The 24,192-nt window shown below is 39.9% G+C and overlaps 1 protein-coding gene across 1 annotated transcript; it reads right to left on the bottom strand.

The window, feature by feature from the left end:
* Positions 1-2,463: 2,463 nt before the first annotated feature.
* LOC115075257 (olfactory receptor 13A1-like) lies at positions 2,464-3,405 on the bottom strand. Its single transcript, XM_029575551.1, has one exon. It carries the CDS (start codon positions 3,403-3,405, stop codon positions 2,464-2,466), a length of 942 nt encoding a protein of 313 aa, XP_029431411.1.
* Between the last annotated feature and the right edge of the window lie 20,787 nt (positions 3,406-24,192).

Consider the following 24,192-nt stretch of genomic DNA (forward strand, 5'->3'; position numbering starts at 1 on the left):
TTACAAGTGGAAGATTGTGTTAAAATCTTCCAGCTTCCAGAGACCCCTCACCCTTTGCAGTAGAAGAGGACTGGAAGGCTCATTTGCATACTGCTCCCAGCACCCACCGGGAGAGGAGTCCAGAGGTCACCACAAGCGATCCAGGGATTGAATTCCATATCCCCCACTTCCAGAGGCCCCGCACCCTTTGCAGTAGAAGAGGACCGGAAGGCTCATTTGCATACTGCTCCCAGCACCCACCGGGAGAGGAGTCCAGAGGTCACTGCAAGCGATCCAGGGATTGAATTCCACAGCCCCCGCTTCCAGAGGCCCCACACCCTTTGCAGTAGAAGAGGAACCTTCAATTAACTGAGTGAAGATCAATTTAATGGTGGTTAAAGTGGATTTGTAAGTTTGGAGAAAGGTGAAATAGAGGAATATATTCTTTAGAGTTTGTGTGTGTCTGAGGTAATAAGCAAGGCAGAAATAGTTAATTCTAGTGTCTGTCTTTCCCCCCTACTCAACCCTTGATTTTAAGGCAAAAGACACTTTCTCATTAAAAATCAATCAGGGTCTTATCTAAATCATATTATTGTACCAGCCCTTATTGAAAGTTTAGTAAATTCACCTGTAAATTTAAAGTATTCTAATTCCAACTCCCTTACAGGTCAATACAGTAAAGTGCGGCCGCGGTTACCCTGCTCCTAACCCGCTTTCTACCCACTTTTCGGCCGCGTTAGTCCAACCCGCAATACACTATCCCCTTTAACCTACTCTTACCGCGTCCTTAAATCACCGGGTAACCCCTTCCGCCCGCGGCATGGATATTACATGTAAATGATCGGATTAGCTATTCCCTCCCATACAGTAAAGTAACGTGTGCCCCGATTATCGCTTTTTTACCTTGCCGTTTTGCCACGTGTTTAACCTGCTAACTTACCGCCTACCCTTACCCCTGCATTAGAGGCAGGGGTAAAGGTAGGCGGCAAACTTTCCCCCAGCCCCCGCTCACCTGCCCTGGCTGCGTCCATGGGTGCTGGTCTCCGGGGCAGCCCCAGTCCTCTCCCCTCCTCCCGAAGCAATGAAAGTGGAAAAAAGCGAAAAAAAAGAGCGAAAAAGAGAAAAAAAAAGTAGCGAGAGAGAGAGGGGAGAAAGGACGGGCAATCCTACGCTTGGGATTGCCAGTCCTCTCTCCCCTCCTCCCGAGGCAAGGCGTGAAAAGCAGCCTTGCTTCGGGAGGAGGGGAGAGAGGACTGGCAGTGTAAAGCAACGAAGCGACTTACTTTTTTTGCAGCCCCCCTCAGGAGATGGACATCGGCAAAGATGACCGCGGCTCCCCTGCCTCCAGCTGCCCGCGAAGATGGACGCCTGCACGGGTGAAAGCGGCCCCTGTGTGTGCAATTGGGCCGCTCAAGGCGTGATGTCACGATGTTTGGCGTCACGGCATGTGACAAAAGCAGACTGATATGGAGATGCCTCACAAGCGGCTCAATCAAGACATTTCCACCCAGTGGAATTCCACCTTTATGATGCTGCAGAGGTTAGTGGAGCTGCAGACACCCCTTCATGAACTTTCTGCGGCAATGGACATAGGTGTGCAGAATCCCCTAGGGCATCATGATTGGTTAGTCATGAGTCAGCTGGTAAAAATCCTGCAGCCCTTCAAGGATGCCATGGAGGATCTGAGTTCCAGAAGTGCCACCCTGGCAAGTCATCATTTGTTCTGCTTTACCACTCTTTCTGTACCATGGGGTGTAAGTGCCACAGTTGTTGATGCTCTTTACCCCTCTAATGATGCCTTGGAATTTATTTTGATGCTTTGTCCCTCTCACAGATCCTTAGTCTGTTTATGCCCCATTGATTTGGCTTTACATTGTCATGGCTTCCTGGGCTATTCATGCCACTCTTGGAGCCACTTTGCCTCTTAGGAATTTGTGGAAGCAAGTCACCTAGCTTGTGCAGTTGATAATTATTGGGGTAATTTTCAGTAGCCCATGTAGATTCTAAATCTGAGGGTAGTTTCTCTGAAAATTATCTACAGGTTTTGCTGATACACAAGTGTTAATGGACCTTGCTCCTTCTATTTCTACTGTACATTTGAAAATATATATGAATGCTTTAAAATCAAATCTACTCATGTATTTTCCCTCAGTTGATCCAACACCATCCCTAAGATGGACCATTTTTGTCATAGCTAAATCTAGCTACCTAGGCAGATTTATTTAGCCAATTGGAAGGGAAAATTTTTCCCTTCAAGGATCTAGCTGACTAGTGACTACTACTTAGGTATCCAGCTAACAGATACTTTCCTCTGAAAATTACTCTCAACAGTTGAAACTTCCCTATAATTCAATTCTTTTTTCCTGAATAAGGTCATCTATGACATAGAGCAGAAGTGCAAGTCAAGCAATAGTCTACTCCCACTTACAAATAAATTCAGTCTTACCATTCTTTCTGTGTGCTATAAAATATTTAAAAAGGTTACTATTTTTGTGAAATTACATTTCTGCCTACTAATTTTCTGAGTGCATTGATTACCTCTTTGTTTCTTAAACTGTAAATAAGAGGGTTCAGCATAGGAGATGCAATAGCATAAACTGCAGACATTACTTTGTCTGCCTCCAGGTCATTGCTAAAAGCAGGACGAACATAGGTATATATTACACCTCCATAGTATAATGACACAACAGTGAGATGGGATGCACAGGTAGAAAAGGCCTTCATCTTTTTCTCAGCAGAACGAATTTTCAATATTGCTGAGATGATATAAGTGTAAGATATGACTGTTAAAAGGAAGCAAACCATACCCAATACAACATCTGCCATTACAACCACCACATTATTGATAAACGTGTCGGAGCAGGCAACCTTTAACAGTGGTGGGATTTCACAGAAGAAGTGGTTAAGAACATTGTGCTCACAGAATTTTAATCTTAGCATTAAACTGGTGTGCATCATTGAATTCATGAATCCAAGCAGCCAGACAGCTGCAGCCAGAAGAATACAAGTCCTCTTGCTCATGATGGTTGTATAATGCAGCGGGATGCATATTGCAACATAGCGATCGTACGCCATCACTGTCAAGAGCAAGAGCTCTGTACTCAAGGCTGAGGCAAAGAGACAGAGCTGAGCCATGCATCCAGGGTAGGAAATAGATTTCTCCTCTGACAGGATGATCTGTAAGATCTTAGGAATAGCAGTTATTGTGCAACAGATATCTAAGATGGACAAGTTGATGAGAAAGAAGTACATGGGCGTATGAAGGCGAGAGTCAGTGGCAATAATGGTAGTGATCACAGTATTCCCTAGTAAGGCTACTATGAAGATAAGAAAAAAAATGGCAAAAAATAAGGGTTGGAGGTGTGGATGATTGGAGAATCCCATCAGATAAAATTTGATGGACATTGTCTGGTTCTTTCCTTCCATTATGGCAGAAATGTTAATCTGTAGGAATGAAACAGTAAACCATATTAGAAAAATACTAGAGGTGAGTCCAATCATAAGAATAGGATTAACATATTTATTTATTTACTAGCTGTACCCAGCCACACATTGCCGGGGCTCAGTCGGTTTAATTTCACAATGTGCATTAGCTCTGCTCTGGCCGTCCCAACTCCCTCCCCCCTTTCCTGGTGGTAGACGGACTGGCTTTGTGACTCTTTTACCCTTTCCTCCTCCTGTGTGTAACTGTCCGGCAGTCTCTACTCCCTTCCCCAGCGGCGGAGGAACGGGCTGAGCCGTTTCTCGGAGCAGCAACTCGTCTGCCCTTTTCTCCTCCCCTCTGTGACGCCCAGCACGTAGGGCAGAGCTCTATGGTCCGCACATGCGCGGTAGAGCTGCTCTCTACTGCGCATTTGTGGTCCATCGGTCAGAGATAGCGTGTGTCGCTTTTACGTCCAACAGATGGTGCTGTTCTCCCAAAAATCACATTTTTACCTGTCACAGGTGTGACATCTATATAATATAGGTATGTAAAAACATGCAAGAAATCGAATGCAATGTTGTGTCAAAATTTCAAAGCAATCGGTGAAGAACTTTCGGAGATTTAAGATTTTGAACAAACGAACATTTATATATATATATATATATATATATATATATATATATATATATATATATAAAACTACTGTTACAAATTTATCAACCCACAAGAACTCTTCGATTTCAACAGAGAGGCCTTTTTGAATTCCCATCACTAAGAGCAGCAAGACTGTGACAAGGGAGTGTATATTCTCTGTTGGCTGGAAACTACAGGCCGGATAGCCTCACCTTGATGGTGGGAGGAGTCACTGCTGAAAGAACGAATAGTGAACTATCTACAGTCTGAAGAATTGCTGGACCAGAGGCAGCATGGATTCACCAGGGGAAGATCCTGTCAGACTAATCTGATTGACTTTTTTGACTGAGTGACTACAGAATTGGATCAAGGAAGAGCGCTCGATATTATCTACTTGGATTTCAGCAAGGCTTTTGATAAGGTCCCGCACAGGAAGCTGGTGAATAAAATGAGAAGCTAAGGAGTGAGTGCCAAGGTGATGGCCTGGATCGCAAACTGGTTGACGGACAGACAATAATGTGTGATGATAAATGGAACTTACTCTGAAGAGAGAGCAGTGTTAAGCGGAGTGCCACAAGGATCGGTGTTGGGACAGGTCCTGTTCAATATCTATGTGAGAGACATAGCGGACGAGATAGAAGGCAAGGTTTGTCTGTTTGTGGATGTCACTAAGATCTGCAACAGTGTGGACACGCCGGAAGGAGTGGAGAGAATGAGACCGGATTTAAGGAAGCTGGAAGAGTGGTCGAAGATATGGCAGCTGAGATTCAATGCCAAGAAGTGCAGAGTCATGCATATGGGGTATGGAAATCCGAAAGAACCGTATTTGATGGGGGGTGAAGGGCTGATGTGCACGGAGCAGGAGAGAGACCTAGGGGTAATAGTGTCTAATGATCTGAAGTCAGAAAAACAATGTGACAAGGCAATAGCTAAAGGCAGAAGAATGCTGGGCTGTATAGAGAGAGGAATATCGAGTAAGGTCCTTGGTGAAGCCTCACCTGGAGTACTGCGCTCAGTTCTGGAGACCATATGTCCAAAGGGACAGAGACAGGATGGAGGCGGTCCAGAGAAGGGAGACCAAAAAAGTGGAGGGTCTTCATCGAATGACTTATGAGGAGAGATTGAAGAATCTAAATATGTACACCCTGGAGGAAAGGAGGAACAGAGGTGATATGATACAGACTTTCAGATACTTGAAAGGCTTTAATAATCCAAAGATAACGACAAACCTTTTCCATTGGAATAAAATCAACAGAACCAGAGGTCACGATTTAAAACTCTAGGGAGGAAGCCTCAGAACCAATGTCAGGAAGTATTTCTTCACAGAGAGAGTGGTGGATGCCTGGAATGCCCTTCCAGAGGAAGTGGTGAAGACTAGAACTGTGAAGGACTTCAAAGGGGCGTGGGATAAACACTGTGGATCCATAAAGTCTAGAGGATGTGAATGAAGAGGGGGTGGCTCGCGGGAATGATGGCTACTACCTGGAGAGAATACCCTTATTCAATAAACATACACACGGTTAGTGCAACTCCAACATTGCTCTAAGCTTCAACGGCAAGAGGTAATGTGGAAAAAAGGATTTGCATTCACAAAAAAGTGGGGGGTAGCTTGCTTGTTACATCGGTTACTACTCCAAACCAAATAAGCCTGATACTTCACTTTCAATGCATATCCAGCATAGCTCTCTGCTTCAACGCCAGGGGGGATGAAGAGAAGTGGATCTATATACAGACAACAACCAACAAGGACTGAATTACATATTCTGAGTAAACAAATAAGCATGGGTATAGTTTGCTTATTGCGGCAGATACTACCCCTAACTAATTGGGCTAGATATTTCACTTTGATGCAGTTCCAACACTGCTCTCTACATTAATGGCGGAGGTGGAAGGGAAATAGAACCAAAAGGTTACTAAGGGCAAAGAGTAACAGATAAGTATGAGAAAAAAAAAGTGCAAAAGCTTGCTGGGCAGACTGGATGGGCCGTTTGGTCTTCTTCTGCCATCATTTCTATGTTTCTATGTAAGCCCTTACAGAATGCACAAAAATTTTTAAAACGCTCCTAAAGTCATTTTTCCTAGGATTAGCTTTTGTTTGACTCTTTCCTTTTACTTTATTACTGATTCTGCAGGCAACGAATATAAACTTGAAGATGGCTATTTCATTATTAATAGTAATTGTCAGTCTTTGTAAACATTTTAAAATTTATGTTATTATAATAATTATGTATGTTTTTATGTATATTGCTTAGGGCCTTAGTACAAGTGATTAATAAATTTGAATAAATACAAATGAAACAAAAGGGGCTCATTTGTTTCAGATTTAAAATCTTTTTTAAATAAATGCACATTCCTATACTAGACACAAACAGATCAATATTCAAAAAAGTAGAGAGCTTAACTTAGCCAAAGTCTGATTGACCAAGTTATGCAGATTTTCAGCTTTATCTAGGCAGCTGTAACTTTGAGTGACAATCACCTTAAATCTCTTCAGGTAGAACACCGTAGCTGGAATTAGGGTGCTCTAGTTGGCCTCATTTTGGAAATGAGACCTGGCAGGACAGGAACAACTAGGAATTGCACTTACCAGTTCTTTTAAACATTTTTATGAGCAACATAATGAGAGGGTTGTCAGGACAGGTTTGTTTTTTGCCAATGATACCAAAATCTGTAACAGGGTGGTCAGCCAGGAAGGAGTGGAAAACATGAGGAGCAATCTAGCAAAGCTTGAGGAATGGTCTAAGGTCTGCCAACTAAGATTTAATGTTAAAAATGCAAAGTAAACATTTAGAATGCAAAAACCCAAGGGAAAGGTACATTATTGGAGGTGAAAATCTAAGCACAAGGAAGAGCAGGATCTGGGAGTAATTGAATCTGGTGATCTCAGGTGGATAAAGCGATGGTAAAAGCCAGAAAGATGCTTGGATGCATAGGGAGCGGAATGGCCAGCAGAAATAGGGAGGTGATATTGCCCCTGGTGTGATCTCATTTGGAATAATATGTACAATTCTGAAGGATATAAACAGGATGGAGTCAGTCCATAGAGTGGCTACTAAAATGGTCAGTGGTCTTTGTTCTGAATCATATGGAGATAGACTTAAAGGTCTAAACATGTATATCCGAGAGGAATGGCGAGATAAGGGAGATATGATAGAGACATTCACATATCCTAAAGGTTTCCTTGCACAGGAGCTGAGCTTCTTTCAATGGAAAGGAGGCTCTAGAATGAGGGGTCATGTGATGAAGGTGAAAGGGGGGACACTCGGGAATAATCTTAAGAAATGTTTCTTTATGAAGAGAGTAATGGATATTTAGTGTTGGAGACAAAAACAGTATCTGAATTCAAGAAAACATGGGATGAATACAGGGGATCTCTAAGGAAATGATGAGAATTATATTTCTAAATTAATTGGATGGATGGGCAGACTGGTGGGGCCATACGGTCTTTTTCTGCTGTCATGTTTCTATGTTTCTATTTTTAGTTTGGAGAGCTCACAGAATGGGTAAGAAGTATTCTGAGGATACGGAAAAGTTGGGAGGGTGGAATTTAATTTGTAAATGCAGCATGTTTTTTCCTCTTCTTTCTAGTAAATGAAACAAATCCAAGCATGCAAATGCTGTCTTTCCATCTCACAACTCCATCTCCGTTCATTACATCCCTCCCGCCCTTCACATTATAATTAATAAACTCTGCTCACCGTGGTATCATTTCCTGTGGGCTGCAGCCCCATTTTTCCTCTCCTTGTCCCTGCATTCAGAAAACAGAGGCTGCCTTAAAGGGCTAAGCAGAGATTCCACCAGCATCCTTAGCACACACCTAGCAAGCTTGATCTCTTCAAAGATAGAGAAGAGCTGTAATGAACCAGCTAACCAGATAGGAGTGCTTATTATAAATCTATGAAGTACTGAGAATGTGTGTAATTAAACCTTAGGTCACTGCTATAGAGCAGCCTACAGAAAATAAATGAACAAATTGATGAGTGATATCACGAGATCACTACTACCTACAATTACCAGCAGTTCAGGCATCGAATTTAGCATTTGTTAAAGATAGTTTAATTATGCATAGACAACTAGAAAATTTAGAGAATGAAAACAGAAAAAAAAATCTTAGATTACTTAATTTCCCAGTAACCAGACTATTGTCACCTATAGAACTATTTAAGAAATATTTGTCTGAAATCCTAGCTATTACGATAATAGAGGAAAAGAACATATCTAAGATATGTTATATACCTAAAACTAGGATTGGAAAGACAAATCTTAATGAAGAGATGGATGTAATTCAACGAGAGTCTCCAAATTTGACATCTTTTTTAGAATCTTCAACTGATGACATACCAGGAAGAGCGACTCTACTGGTATCCTTTTGTAGTGAAAGGGATAAAAACCTTACACTGCAGAAATATTTCCAAAATAAAGATTTTGCTTTTTGCGGCCAAAAGATTCAAATCTTTCCGGATGTGTCCAGAATGACCCAACTTAGAAGGAAACAATTTCTAACATTTAAATCCAGGGTCTTGGCTATTGGAGCAAGTTTTTTGCTTAGATATCCATGCAAATGTTCTGTGAATTATCAGCAGAACAAATTTACTTTTCAAGACCCTGCTCATTTGGAGACTTTCTTATTAGATAAAGAAGCTAGTTGAGAAAATTAACTGCATAAACTATATACACGCTGTCATTATTTGTGATTGACACAACTATTTGTTTTATTATTTCTTTGTTAAAAATACCTCCCAATAATGAGGACTATATTCTTTTTTTTGTGGGCATTAGAAATATGATTATAAATATTCCTATATTAGTTGTACACTGAAAAGAATTTTCTTTAATTTGTACAAATGTAAAAATTTGTGTAAAAAATCAATAAAATATAAATTAAAAAAAAGAAAAAAAAAGAAAATGCAGCCAATGGAAATGTGAAGGCTTCAGGTGTGAATGATACAGCATCACTCAGACAGGGAGTTCTCTTATGAAAAAAAGAGAGGAGAAATTTAAAAAAAGACACAAAATGATGTGAAGCTTCAAATTTACAGCATTCCTGAAAAGATTCCAGCCAAGTCCCTATTAAAAGATGCATGCTGCTAAACGTCCTGGGAAAGTGGTACTGACTCTTCAGAAGCACCGCGTGCATGCACAGTGTAATTTCATTCAATGCAGAGCATGTCTAGCGTAATGTTTTAATTTAAACGTCCTGGGAAAGTGGTACTGACTCTTCAGAAGCACCGCGTGCATGCACAGTGTAATTTCATTCAATGCAGAGCATGTCTAGCGTAATGTTTTAATTTAAACGTCCTGGGAAAGTGGTACTGACTCTTCAGAAGCACCGCGTGCATGCACAGTGTAATTTCATTCAATGCAGAGCATGTCTAGCGTAATGTTTTAATTTAAACGTCCTGGGAAAGTGGTACTGACTCTTCAGAAGCACCGCGTGCATGCACAGTGTAATTTCATTCAATGCAGAGCATGTCTAGCGTAACGTTTTAATTTAAACGTCTTGGGAAAGTGGTACTGACTCTTCAGAAGCACCGCGTGCATGCACAGTGTAATTTCATTCAATGCAGAGCATGTCTAGAGTAACGTTTTAATTTAAAGGTCTTGGGAAAGTGGTACTGACTCTTCAGAAGCACCGCGTGCATGCACAGTGTAATTTCATTCAATGCAGAGCATGCCTAGAGTAACGTTTTAATTTAAACGTCTTGGGAAAGTGGTATTGACTCTTCAGAAGCACCGCGTGCATGCACAGTGTAATTTCATTCAATGCAGAGCATGTCTAGAGTAACGTTTTAATTTAAACGTCTTGGGAAAGTGGTACTGACTCTTCAGAAGCACCGCGTGCATGCACAGTGTAATTTCATTCAATGCAGAGCATGCCTAGAGTAACGTTTTAATTTAAACATCTTGGGAAAGTGGTACTGACTCTTCAGAAGCACCGCGTGCATGCACAGTGTAATTTCATTCAATGCAGAGCATGCCTAGAGTAACGTTTTAATTTAAACATCTTGGGAAAGTGGTATTGACTCTTCAGAAGCACCGCGTGCATGCACAGTGTAATTTCATTCAATGCAGAGCATGTCTAGAGTAATGTTTTAATTTAAACGTCCTGGGAAAGTGGTACTGACTCTTCAGAAGCACCGCGTGCATGCACAGTGTAATTTCATTCAATGCAGAGCATGCCTAGAGTAATGTTTTAATTTAAACGTCTTGGGAAAGCGATACTGACTCTTCAGAAGCACCGCGTGCATGCACAGTGTAATTTCATTCAATGCAGAGCATGCCTAGAGTAATGTTTTAATTTAAACGTCTTGGGAAAGTGGTACTGACTCTTCAGAAGCACCGCGTGCATGCACAGTGTAATTTCATTCAATGCAGAGCATGTCTAGAGTAATGTTTTAATTTAGACATTTTAGCTAGAGTAAGAGATGAAATGCAAGTAGAGAAAGACAAAACATAGAAAAATTAAGTAAACAATATAAAAGTATTAAAAATGAATCAATTAAAAGGGATGCAAATGCTATCTACTGATTTACTTCTTGAGGCTGGAGTAATATTCTGAGGGCTCAATGAGGTGAATAAATATCATATTTATTCTATATCTATATCGATTTATCTATGGATATATACAATCACACACACTCACAAATTAAGGTGACTGAGTCAAACAGGGCAGGTAGAAGGCCAGAAGTAAGGAAAATCCTCCATACCTATGGTGGTCCCTCCTCCTATACAACATGTTTTCTTTTAATAATGTTGATATTTGCCTCAAATACAATTCCTGCTGTTAGTGATCATCTAGAAGCCAAAATTATTTTGGGTGAATGGAACCTTAATGGGTAGATTTATAAATGGCTGCATGTGCGTGTATCTTGCCAAGCGCACAGGTACACGCTATTTTATAAAATACTTTTCACGCGCGCATGTCTGTACATGAACTGAGAGAAAGAGTAGAGAGAGAGAGAGAATTCATTTGCACAGTGTAGCTAACGGAGACTGCATTTTTATCACTTATATGCTCTAAAATTCTTTACTGATTTCAATTTTACAATGAATACCTCTGAATGTGTCTGTACCAACACCCCCTCCTAACCCCAAATCAAATTTCCCCCTTACAATGGTCCATATATAGAGTATCAGGCTGAGCCTTATGAAGACTCTCTCTCTCTCTCTCTCTCTCTCATTCACCCAGCTATTAAAGTTGGCATTTTTTCAATGTGATATACTTTTGCTTTTTCTGCTTTAGATCCGATCTCAATTGATGTTTCAGTCACTGTTATCTCTCGTACAATCTCCTCTCCCTTTCAAGGCATCTGATCTAAAAAGGCCTCCAATCTATTGAGGGATCTTACCTGTTGAGACAGTTGGCTATTCTTCTCGATATCAAGAACTCTTCTTCCCTTCATGGATTTACTTGCTCCTAATCACAGTCAGTTTCTGGCTTGTTCTTTCTTGCAGCATTGGTTTTGTCCATGCACGACTGGTTGTCCTGTAAGATCATGGGATTTCAGTTTATTCTGCTCTGTGTTAGGAGATCTTATTCTCCTTCCTCCTAATGTCCACCATTCAAACTTCCATCCTCTTATTCATTTCTCTTCCTCTGTAAAAGATTCAAAATACTTACACCGAAATTCAAAATTAAATGAATGCATTTGAAAAAATTTCCAGAGAGATAATCATTTTAGTCGTAGCAGCAATTATGACAAAGAGGCTGGTGGCATTCTCCAGACCCATTGATATTTTGGGGCATTAACTTTTGAGGACAGAAATCTACTTTTCTGATGACTTCTGTCTTTGAAAGTAAGTCAGAGGACTCAGCCTCTTTTATAAATATGCAAAGTGTTTCAGTAAATCCATTCACACAACTTACAACATTTTACCTCTTGCAGACCTGCAGGATGGGGGCAGGCGGTGAATACTTGTACTTGTAGGCACAAGTATGGATGTACTTGTATCCGCCTTGAACCTTGCACCATTAAATTTAAGAAAAAGCTAAAGACCTGGCTTTTCAAACAGGATTACCCAGACTAGCTCCATGCTCTTTAACTCATTACTGCAAACCTATGCCTCTAAGTTATTAATTTTTTACATTATTACGTTAACTTGTTATCCCTCCAGTTTTCTTTCTTTTTTTTCTTGTTCCCTTTTTAGTTTTTCCTCTAGTTGTTGCACTATGTTGTCCCCTTCCCCTCTTCCCTGTTCTCTGTATTTTCCATCTTGTGTTTGATGTAAACCGATACGATGTACCCACTAATGTCGATATAAAAAAGCCTCTAAATACATAATAATAACAGTAATAATATTAGTACTAATAATCAGAAATAAAGAAAACATACCCTTTTGTTGGGAAATTGATCCTTTCTTCACTGATATTAAGTAGTTCATAGTTTCCTGAATCTTTTATATACATTTGTAAAAACCCCAGGGATCCCATCCTGCAGCTTGTTACCCTGAGGAAGTCCCTTCATACTTTAAATCTTCTGGTAAACAAATATAAAGAATGTGTGCAGCTAAATCATCCTCTAAATCCCATATGGACACCACACATAGTATGCGGTATTTAACTAAATATGAATTAGCATACTTTAATCTTCTATTCCAACTTTGCTGCTATACATTTTTATATTTCATATTTATTTATGTATTACATACAAATACCTAAGCGATTTACAATTGACATAAACAATTAAAAACAAATAAAATCTAATTACACAAATAGTAATCTTATTCTGAAAAAGCAGATCTCTGTAAGCATTTACTCATAGTCTTGCTTGAATAAATAAGTTTTTAGCATTGATTTAAAAGCCTTTGAATCCACTGTTAAGCGTACTGCCTCTGGGAGAGAGTTCCAAACGTTGGGAGCTGCTATTGAAAAAGCAAACTCTCTGGGGCAGATTTTATAACATGCGCGCACAGTGTAATGTGCGCGCACTACTCGGCGCGCGCACATGTACTCCCAATTTTATAACATGCGCGCACTACTCGGCGCGCGCACATGTACACCTGATTTTATAACATGCGCGCAAGGCGTAATGTGTGCGCACTACCCGGCATGCGCACATGTACACCCGATTTTATAACATGGGTGTGCAGGCACGCGCATGTTATAAAATCCGGGGTCGGCGCGCGCAAGGTGCTCCGAGCCGCACTTTCTCCCGTTCCCTCCCAGGCCGCTCCGAAATCGGAGCGGCCTGGGAGGGAACTTTCCTACCCCCCACCCCACCTTCCCTTCCCTTCCTCTACCTCCCCCGCCCTTTCCTCCCTACTTTTGATGCTTTATTTTTTTTGTTTTAAAACTTACTTCAGCCCTGGGGATTTACGCTGGTAACCTTTTGAAAATCTGGCCCTCTGGTTACAGTTAGCCATACTTGTCTCTTTGAAAGGCAGTCTAGGAGGCCTCTCTGTGATGAACTGAGTGATCATTTTGGATTGCAGATTATCAATAGGGCATTCACCCAAGAAAGTGAATCCAGTTTCAATAGTTTATGAACTTCATTGCAATTTTAAAGATAATCCGATGGTACACCGTCAGTCAATGTAGATCAATTAGAACTGGTGTAATATGCATATATCTGCTTTTACCATAAATCTGATGCGCACCTGCATTCTGCAGAAACTGCATTGACCTTAAATTGTTTCCAGGCTCTCCAACATAGATTTCATTGCAGTAGTCTGGGATTGGGAGGATAGAGGCCTAGACAACTGTCCTAAAATCATATAGCCCCAAACAATAGTAGAACTTCACCACCAAATCCTTATATGGTTGACATCATAACTTTATAACTGTTGCATAAAATCAGACAGATCTATAAAGTCACACATAAAGACAGATATGGACCTCCACCAGAGTTTCCTCTGGCTTCACCCTGCCCAGGAATAGTTCATCTTCTTTCAGGTCCTAACACACTTCCTCATGCTTCATTCCCCACACAGTGCAGGAGAGATGGCCAGTGGTGTGACCTCTGCTGGGACAGGACAGAACCTGACTTTAGCCTGCCCTTCATTGCACCACAAGGTTTCCGACTAGTGAGTATGTTAGACTCCTTGGTCCAAGTGGGAAATGTAAGGCTAGATAAACTGGACAGATGGACAGCTGAAACACTATGAGGGTATCTTTAAAACAAGCATGCATTTGCTTGCAATTTTGCATGTAAGATATAAAATACATGCAGGTCTACCTAACAACATATTTGTAGCATGTAATGTTGAACAAAGCTGGATAAGTACTTTTAAACACTTATCCACCCACCTTACTTAGCTGGATAATAGTAGTTTTTCAAATTTATCCAGCTAAGTGGGAGAAAGGCTGCTACTTACCTGAAGAAGTCAACATTTATATGGATAAGTGGCACAATTCAGCTCTACTCGCATGTTTGTGTTCCTAATTTTAATCATCATAATTGCAGTCTTCCTTGAATTTTGTAATATACGTGCTAAAAGGAAATTAGCAGTTTTACCAATTAGGTGACCAGTTTGCTCATTCTATCTGCACCTCGTGAAGACCTTCCTAGTTCTTCAGCCCGATGTCCTCCCATGTCACTCAGAACCCTCACCCACTCTTTGTTTCAATTTCAGGATGTTTATAATCACTTTCATCTGATATTGATCAGAAGCAAATACATACAAGTACAAGGCTGATGCTTGTCACACTGGTAGGTTTTAAAATAGCAACTTTTACATGTACATATCGGCACCTCCCAGGAAAAATAGTGGAAAGTGTTCTAAACATCAAAATCACAGAACATATAGAAAGACATGGTTTAATGGAACAAAGTCAGCATGGCTTTACCCAGGGCAAGTCTTGCCTCACAAATCTGCTTCACTTTTTTGAAGGAGTTAATAAACATGTGGATAAAGGTGAACCGGTAGATATAGTATACTTGGATTTTCAGAAGGCGTTTGACAAAGTTCCTCATGAGAGGCTTCTAGGAAAAGTAAAAAGTCATGGGATAGGTGGCGATGTCCTTTCGTGGATTGCAAACTGGCTAAAAGACAGGAAACAGAGAGTAGGATTGAATGGGCAATTTTTTCAATGGAATGGAGTGGACAGTGGAGTGCCTCAGGGATCTGTATTGGGACCCTTACTGTTCAATATATTTATAAATGATCTGGAAAGAAATACGACGAGTGAAATAATCAAATTTGCAGATGACACAAATTGTTCAGAGTAGTTAAATCACAAGCAGATTGTGATAAATTGCAGGAAGACCTTGTGAGACTGGAAAATTGGGCATCCAAATGGCAGATGAAATTTAATGTGGATAAGTGCAAGGTGATGCATATAGGGAAAAATAACCCATGCTATAATTACACAATGTTGGGTTCCACATTAGGTGCTACAACCCAAGAAAGAGATCTAGGTGTCATAGTGGATAACACATTGAAATCGTCGGTTCAGTGTGCTGCGGCAGTCAAAAAAGCAAACAGAATGTTGGGAATTATTAGAAAAGGAATGATGAATAAAACGGAAAATGTCATAATGCCTCTGTATCGCTCCATGGTGAGACCGCACCTTGAATACTGTGTACAATTCTGGTCACCGCATCTCAAAAAAGATATAATTGCGATGGAGAAGGTACAGAGAAGGGCTACCAAAATGATAAGGGGAATGGAACAACTCCCCTATGAGGAAAGACTAAAGAGGTTAGGACTTTTCAGCTTGGAGAAGAGACGACTGAGGGGGGATATGATAGAGGTGTTTAAAATCATGAGAGGTCTAGAACGGGTAGATGTGAATCGGTTATTTACTCTTTCAGATAGTAGAAAGACTAGGGGACACTCCATGAAGTTAGCATGGTGCACATTTAAAACTAATCGGAGAAAGTTCTTTTTTACTCAACGCACAATTAAACTCTGGAATTTGTTGCCAGAGAATGTGGTTCGTGCAGTTAGTATAGCTGTGTTTAAAAAAGGATTGGATAAATTCTTGGAGGAGAAGTCCATTACCTGCTATTAAGTTCACTTAGAGAATAGCCACTGCCATTAGCAATGGTTACATGGAATAGACTTAGTTTTTGGGTACTTGCCAGGTTCTTATGACCTGGATTGGCCACTGTTGGAAACAGGATGCTGGGCTTGTTGGACCCTTGGTCTGACCCAGTATGGCATTTTCTTATGTTCTTTTGCCCCTGCCCTGCCCATGGGGATCGTGAGTAAATTTGCATGTAGTAAAAAGAGGTGGACCATAGGCATAAATTGCATTATAGTAAAGTGAACATTGTTTTATTGACATATATGTTCATGAAGAAATATACATATAAACATATTTCATTGAAGGAAATGGTACCTAACAAAAAGTAAGAAGAAAAAGATATGATTCATAAAGGAGATAGCTTACAAATTAAAGGCAACATTCAAAAAGTACAAAGGAACACAGGGACCTATATCTGATGAAGCTAAGAGATGAGGACATAGCTCATATTGCCAAGAAAGGTGACAAAACATTTTTCAGACATCAGAGAAAGGAGGAAGGCCAGTAGTGGCATTGTAACTTTGAAAGGAGACAAGTAGCAATGTGTGGAGAAAGAAAAGGAAATATAAGAAATATTATACAAATAATTCATATTAGTGCTCACTGAAAAAGACCCTGGAGAAGGAACATTGATTACAAACTGGCTAAAAGACAGGAAACAGAGAGTAGGATTAAATGGACAATTTTCTCAGTGGAAGGGAGTGGGCAGTGTAGTGCCTCAGGATTCTGTATTGGGACCCTTACTTTTCAATATATTTATAAATGATCTGGAAAGAAATACGACAAGTGAGGTAATCAAATTTGCGGATGATACAAAATTGTTCAGAGTAGTTAAATCACAAGCAGATTGTGATAAATTGCAGAAAGACCTTGTGAGGCTGGAAAATTGGGCATCAAAATGGCAGATGAAATTTAATGTGGATAAGTGCAAGGTGATGCATATAGGGAAAAATAACCCATGCTATAATTACAAAATGTTAGGTTCCATATTAGTTGCTACTACCCAAGAAAGAGATCTAGGCATCATAGTGGATAACACATTGAAATCGTCGGTTCATTGTGCTGCGGCAGTCAAAAAAGCAAACATAATGTAGGGAATTATTAGAAAGGGAATGGTGAATAAAACGGAAAATGTCATAATGCTTCTCTATCGCTCCATGGTGAGACCGCACTTTGAATACTGTGTACAATTCTGGTCACTGCATCTCAAAAAAGAAATAATTGCGATGGAGAAGGTACAGAGAAGGGCGACCAAAATGATAAGGGGAATGGAACAGCTCCTCTATGAGGAAAGGCTAAAGAGGTTAGGACTTTTCAGCTTGGAGAAGAGACGACTGAGGGGGGATATGATGGAGGTGTTTAAAATCATGAGAGGTCTAGAATGGGTTGATGTGAATCGGTTTTTTACTCTTTCGGATAATAGAAAGACTAGGGGGCACTCCATGAAGTTAGCATGTGGCACATTTAAAACTAATCAGAGAAAGTTCTTTTTCACTCAACGCACAATTAAACTCTGGAATTTTTTGCCAGAGGATGAGGTTAGTGTAATTAGTATAGCTGTGTTTAAAAAAGGATTGGATAAGTTCTTGGAGGAGAAGTCCATTACCTGCTATTAATTAAGTTGACTTAGAAAATAGCCACTGCTATTATTAGCAACATGGAATAGACTTATTTTTGGGGTACTTGCCAGGTTCTTATGGCCTGGATTGGCCACCTTTGGGAACACGATGATGGGCTTGATGGACCCTTGGTCTGACCCAGTATGGCATGTTCTTATGTTCTTATAACATGCAAGTGTTGACTTGCATATATTATAAAATTGGTGCGTCCATTAGTACGCACCAGGAACTACACACACATGGACATCCATGCGCTGTTTTAAAAATTTTCCTTATAGTGTTTTAGCTATGTGTTACATATCTGGTTACATAGTAACATAGATATATGATTGCAGAAAAAGACTATATGGCCCATGTAGTCTACCCATCCATTAATCTAGCTTTACAATTCACACATGGACCAAGTAGTCTAACATGTGTGTTAGTTGGAGGGCCTCCTAAAACCCTGTGGCTCAATGAAGGTGAGGGCCAACTGAGGTGAGATTTTACTGCATCCCAGTGGAAGGCATACCATTGGCCCATCTCTCCTGCCCCATCAGAGAGATAAGGCATAAGAGTGCATGCTATCGCTAAGACGCAAAGGATGGTGAACTATACCTTGGCAGGTCGAAGCCAGAGAAAACACTGGTAGAGGTACTTAGCGTGTGACTTTATAGGTCTGTCTAATTTTATGCACCACTTATAAAGTTATGATGTCCAATAGATAAGGATTTTGTGGTGAAGTTGTACTGTTAATTTGCATATGAAAATATAAAAATGTTTATTGGCAAAATTAGAAAAGAAAGTTAAATATTAAAGTATAAAAATTCATATTTAATTAAATAATGGTGTCCATATGGGATTTAGAGGATGATTTAGCTGTACACATTCTTTATAATTGTTTACTAGAAGATCTAAAGTATTAAGGAACTTCCTCAGGGTAACAAGCTGCAGGATGGGATCCCTGGGGTTTTTACAAATGTACATAAAAGATTCAGGAATCTATGAACTACTTAATGTCAGTGAAGAAAGGATCCATTTGCCAACAAAAGGGTATGTTTTCACTATTTTATGATTATAACAACTAATATTATTACTATTCACCCTCTGTTCCCACCCCGCCATCCCATAAAAGGTGAAAATATTGCAAGCTGTGTGAATGGATTTATTGAAACTCTTTGCATGTTTGTAAAAGAAGCTGATTCCTCTTTTTGACTTACTGGTTTATTGAGGCATTAGCTTTCAATGACAAAAGTCATCAGAGAAAGTGAAAGCCACAATAGATCAGCGGGTCTGTAGGATGCTACCAGCCTTTTTGTTGTTAGTGCTGATAGAGTCTAACATAGCTATCTCTCTTGAAATGTTTATGTTTATGCATTTAATTTTGAATTTCTGCCTAAGTATTTTAGAATCTTTTACTATGGAAGAGAAATGAATGAGAGGATGGAAGTCTGAAAGGTGCACATTAGGAGGAAGTCACAGACAGTTGGTATCTCCTACAGACTCTTCCTATCCAAGAGTAGAATAAACTGAAATTCCATGATCTTACAGGAAAACCATTCATGCTTGGAGAAAAACAACACTGCATGATGGAACGAGCCAGAAACTGACTGCGATAAGGGAACAAGCTAATCCATGAAGGGAGGAAGATTTCTGGATCTCCTGAAGAAGAGTCACCTGTCTCAGCAGGTAAGATCCCCAAAGAGATTGGAGGCAGTTTGGGATCAGGAGCCTAGAAAGGAAGAAGAGATTGTAACAAAGATAATATTGCAGGAGACAGAATACTTGAAAGATCGGTGACTGAAACATATCCAGTGAGATCAGGTCTAAAGCAGAAAAGGCAAGGAAGAAAACCCAAGATATTACTTTGAAAAAATGCCAACCTCTGCACAAAATATTCAATTCACCCAAACTAATGTTGGCTTCTAGATGGCCATCATCAGTAAAAATCTGAGTGAAAAAAAATATTTAGTACAGCTTGGCAAAGAGAAGGTATGATGTATAGGAGGAGGGATCACCATAGATACGCCAGGATTTTTCTCGCCAATGCCCATATTCCTACCCTCTAAGACTCAGTCAGCTAAATGTGTTTGTGTGTCTATAGATAGACAGATGAAATATGATATTTATTCACCTTATAGAGCCCTCAGAGATGAATACATTTTCTCCAGTCACAGGAAGAAGTAAATCAGTGTCAGACAGTATTCACAATTGTTTTTACTGATTCATTTTTAAAACTTTCGAATTGTTTCCTTAATTTTTCTATATTTTTTGCCTTTCTCTACTTACATATCATCTCTTACTTAGCTAAAATGTCTAAATTAAAACATTACGCTATACATGTTCTGCATTGAATGAAATTACACTGTGCATGCACGCGGTGCTTCTGAAGAGTCAGTACCACATTCCCAGGACCGTTTAGCAGCATGCATCTTTTAATAGGGGCTTGGCTGGATTCTTTACTGGAGTGCTGTATATTTGAAGTTATACATTATTTTCTGACTCATTTTTAAAACATCTTCTATCTTTCTTTCATCAGATAAATCTTTTTGTGAACATAAGAACATAACAAGATGGACCCTGGATCAGACCCAGTAAGGCTTATCTTAATAACAGTGACCAATCCAAGTATTTAGGTTCTATTTAATGTTCGGGTACATGTCAGGTACAAGCAATGGCTATTCCCTATTGATGTGGACCAGGGCAAGGTGTTGCATATAGGGAAAAATAACCCTTGCTGTAGTTACACGATGTTAGGTTCCATATTAGGAGTTACCACCCAGGAAAAAGATCTAGGCATCATAGTGGATAATACTTTAAAATCGTCAGCTCAGTGTGCTGCAGCAGTCAAAAAAGCAAACAGAATGTTAGGAATTATTAGGAAGGGAATGGTTAATAAAACGGAAAATGTCATAATGCCTCTGTATCGCTCCATGGTGAGACCACACCTTGAATACTGTGTACAATTCTGGTCACCGCATCTCAAAAAAGATATAGTTGTGATGGAGAAGGTACAGAGAAGGGCAACCAAAATGATAAAGGGGATGGAACAGCTCCCCTATGAGGAAAGACTAAAGAGATTAGGACTTTTCAGCTTGGAGAAGAGACAGCTAAGGGGGGGATATGATAGAGGTCTTTAAGATCATGAGAGGTCTTGAACGTGTAGATGTGACTTGGTTATTTACACTTTCGATTAATAGAAGGACTAGGGGCCATTCCAGGAAGTTAGCAAGTAGCATATTTAAGACTAATCGGAGAAAATTCTTTTTCACTCAACGTACAATAAAGCTCTGGATTTTGTTGCCAGAGGATGTGGTTAGTGCAGTTAGTGTAGCTGGGTTCAAAAAAGGTTTGGATGAGTTCTTGGAGGTGAAGTCCATTAACAGCTATTAATAAAGTTCACTTAGGGAATAGCCACTGCTATTAATTGCATTAGTAGCATGGGAACGTCTTAGTGTTTGGGTAATTGCCAGGTTCTTATGGCCTGGTTTGACCTCTGTTGGAAACAGGATGCTGGGCTTGATGGACCCTTGGTCTGACCCAGCATGGCAATTTCTTATGTTCTTATGATGAAAAGCAGTTTATGGACTTCTTCTCCAGGAGTTTATCCAAACCATTTTTAAACCCAGCTACACTAACAGTCTTACCACTTCCTCTGACTATGAATTCCAGAACTTAATTGTATGTTGGGTGAAAAATATTTTTTTTAAATTTGTTTTAAATGTGCTACTTGCTAACTTAATGGAGTGTCCTATTTGCATGCATAATAACCAATTCACATTTACCCATTCGAGTCCTTTGATAATTTTGTAGACTTCTATCATATCTCCCCTCAGCCGTCTCTTCTCCAAGCTAACAGCCCTAACCTCTTTAGCCTTCCCTCATAGAGGAGCTGTTCCATCCCCTTTATCATTTTAGTCACTCTTCTCTGTACTTTCTCTAGTGCAACTATATCTTTTTTTGAGATGCAGCAACCAGAATTCCACACAATATTCAAGGTGTGGTCTCACCATGGAGCGATACAGAGGCAATATGACATCCACCGTTTTATTCGCCATTCATTTCCTAATCATTCCTAACATTCTGTTTGCTTTTTTGACTGCCGCAGCACATTGAGCTAACAAGTTCAATGTGTTATCCACTATAACGCCCAGGTCTCTTTCCTGGGTAGTAGCACCTAATATGGAACCTAACATTATGCAATTATAGCATGGGTTATTTTTCCCTATATGCATCACCTTGCACTTGTCCATTTTATATTTTCTCTGCCATGTGGATGCCCAAACTTCTAGTGTTACAAGTTCCTCCTTCATTTTATATCAATCCGCTTGTGATTTAATTACTGTGAATAATTTTGTGTCATCTTCAAATTGGATCACCTCACTTGTCATGACCCTTTCCAGATCATTTATAAATATGTTAAAAATCACTGGTTCAAGTACAGATCCCTGAGCCACTCCACCCTTTTCCACTGAGAAAACTGGCCATTTAATCCTACTCTCTGTTTCTTATCTTTTAATCAGTTTGCAATCCACAAAAGGACATCGCCGCCTCTTCCATGACTTTTTCGTTTTCTTAGAAGCCTCTCATGAGTAACTTTCTCCAATGTCTTCTGAAAACCCAAATACACCACATCTACCTGTTTACCTTTATCCACATGTTTATTCACCTCTTCAAAAAAAATGATGTGATGCTGTATTATTTACCCTTGAACCCTTCACACTTCCTTTGATTACATTTTCTATACCTTATTAATCTCATCAATATGTTCGTTTGTTCACTGTAGCCTCCTACATAGCAGTAAGCCAAGCCACATTTTCAGTACTTCATAGTCCCATAACAATCATTCCTACCTGATCTCGACAGTTCCTTGGTCAGCTCTCAGTCATATTGTGGCACCTCTCTATTCAGTTAGCAGTATCCCACTATGTACTATTTCCAATAAAATTGCCAGGCATCCTGAATGCAAGGATGATCTAATGAAATTATTATTTTCTACCTAAAAGAAAGAGCGTCACTTTCTCTCTTAATGGTTATGGTTCCTGATTGACTGCACTTTTGAGAGGTGATTAATAATATCGGCACTGTCTTGACGACAGGAAGACCTCAAACACGATAATTCTCTTTATGCTTCTCTGAGGTCAATGTTTGAAGGGATCTAGATGGCTAAGTATGTGCTGAGGATGGGAGAGGAATCCTTGCTTTCTTTTGTGGATGCAGGGAGAGAGGGAGGGATAGAGTGAGGGGAGATGGAGCTGTGAGAGAGAAGGAGGGGAGGTTGCAGGCTTGGCTTTTGCATTTTTTGTGTAGGGGTGTACAGAAAACATTTTTGTTTTCTTTCATTTTTCATTTAATATTTGTATTCAGTTTGTTTTGCTGTAAGTTTTTTCGGTTTTGTTTCATTTATTAGAAAAAAAGATAATGCCAAATCAAAAGGAAAAAGGAAAAAAAATGAAAAGAAATGCTTCCCTCTACCAACTCCCCCCGTGCTGCTAACATTTACAAACTGAACTCCCCCCTCCGCCCCCCACACCTTTTCCTATCCCTCTCTTCCCCTTTCATGGGATTCCAAAGTCAAAATGACAAAAGTTGCGGGACTGATTCCCATTTGCTCCTGTCCTGCTGGGTCCCATTTTCAAAATGAGGATGACCAGAGCATCCTAATTCCAACTGGCTCGATGAGGCTGAAATTCTGCATAACTTGGTCACTCAGACTCTGCTTGTCTGAACATTGATTTATTTGAATATGCCTCTCAGCCTCAGACAGCACGATCATAATATTGCAAATAATTCTTCCATTTCACATTAGAATAATAGGAAGGTTTGGACAACAGATGATGGTGATGATGAAGCAATACACTTCAACTGATGTAGTAAGTCATGGATGATGGGTATTGAGCAAGTGACTACATTACATTACTATCATTATTATAAACTGTACATCTCTCTTTCAATGTGTAATTACAATTAAAATTAGTGCTTCACTGATGAATTGTAATCCATATTTTTGGCATCTAGAATTTTTATTGGGAAATAGCATATGTATAAGTTTACAGTCCTAATAATCTAGGGAAATGTTTCTTTACAGAAAGGGTGATGGATGCATGAAACAGCCTCCGTGGAAGTGCAGTGCTTGCGTTCAAGAAAGCATGGGACTAGCACTGATGATCTTGGAAGGATTGGTAGGGATTTTAGAGCGGAGCAGTTAGTATAGATGATCAGACTAGACAAGCTGTATGTCTTTTTCTGCCTTCATGTTTCTACGTTTTTAGAACTTTGAGAAGTATAAATATTAGGGATGTGAATCACTTTTTGACGATTTAAAATGTCGTCCGATATTTTTTAAATCGTCATTAATCGTTAAAGAGTGCGATACAATAGAAATTCCACCGATTTATCATGAAAAAAATCGTTAATCGGGTTAGTGCACACTAACGGGAGTTAGGACACAACCTAAAAACCCACCCCAACCTTTTAAAACTGCTCCCTTAGCCTCCACCACCCTCCCGACCCCCCCAAAACGTTTTAAAATTACCTGGTGGTCCACTGGGCCCTGGGAGCGATCTCCCGCTCTCGGGCTGTCGGCTGCC

This window comes from Rhinatrema bivittatum, chromosome 13 (assembly GCF_901001135.1).
Source record: "Rhinatrema bivittatum chromosome 13, aRhiBiv1.1, whole genome shotgun sequence".
In the NCBI taxonomy this organism is placed as follows: domain Eukaryota; kingdom Metazoa; phylum Chordata; class Amphibia; order Gymnophiona; family Rhinatrematidae; genus Rhinatrema; species Rhinatrema bivittatum.

Coding starts and splice junctions, on each gene's coding strand:
- LOC115075257 (XM_029575551.1), bottom strand. CDS start 3,405: ATGGAAGGAAAGAACCAGACAATGTCCATCAAATTTTATCTGATGGGA.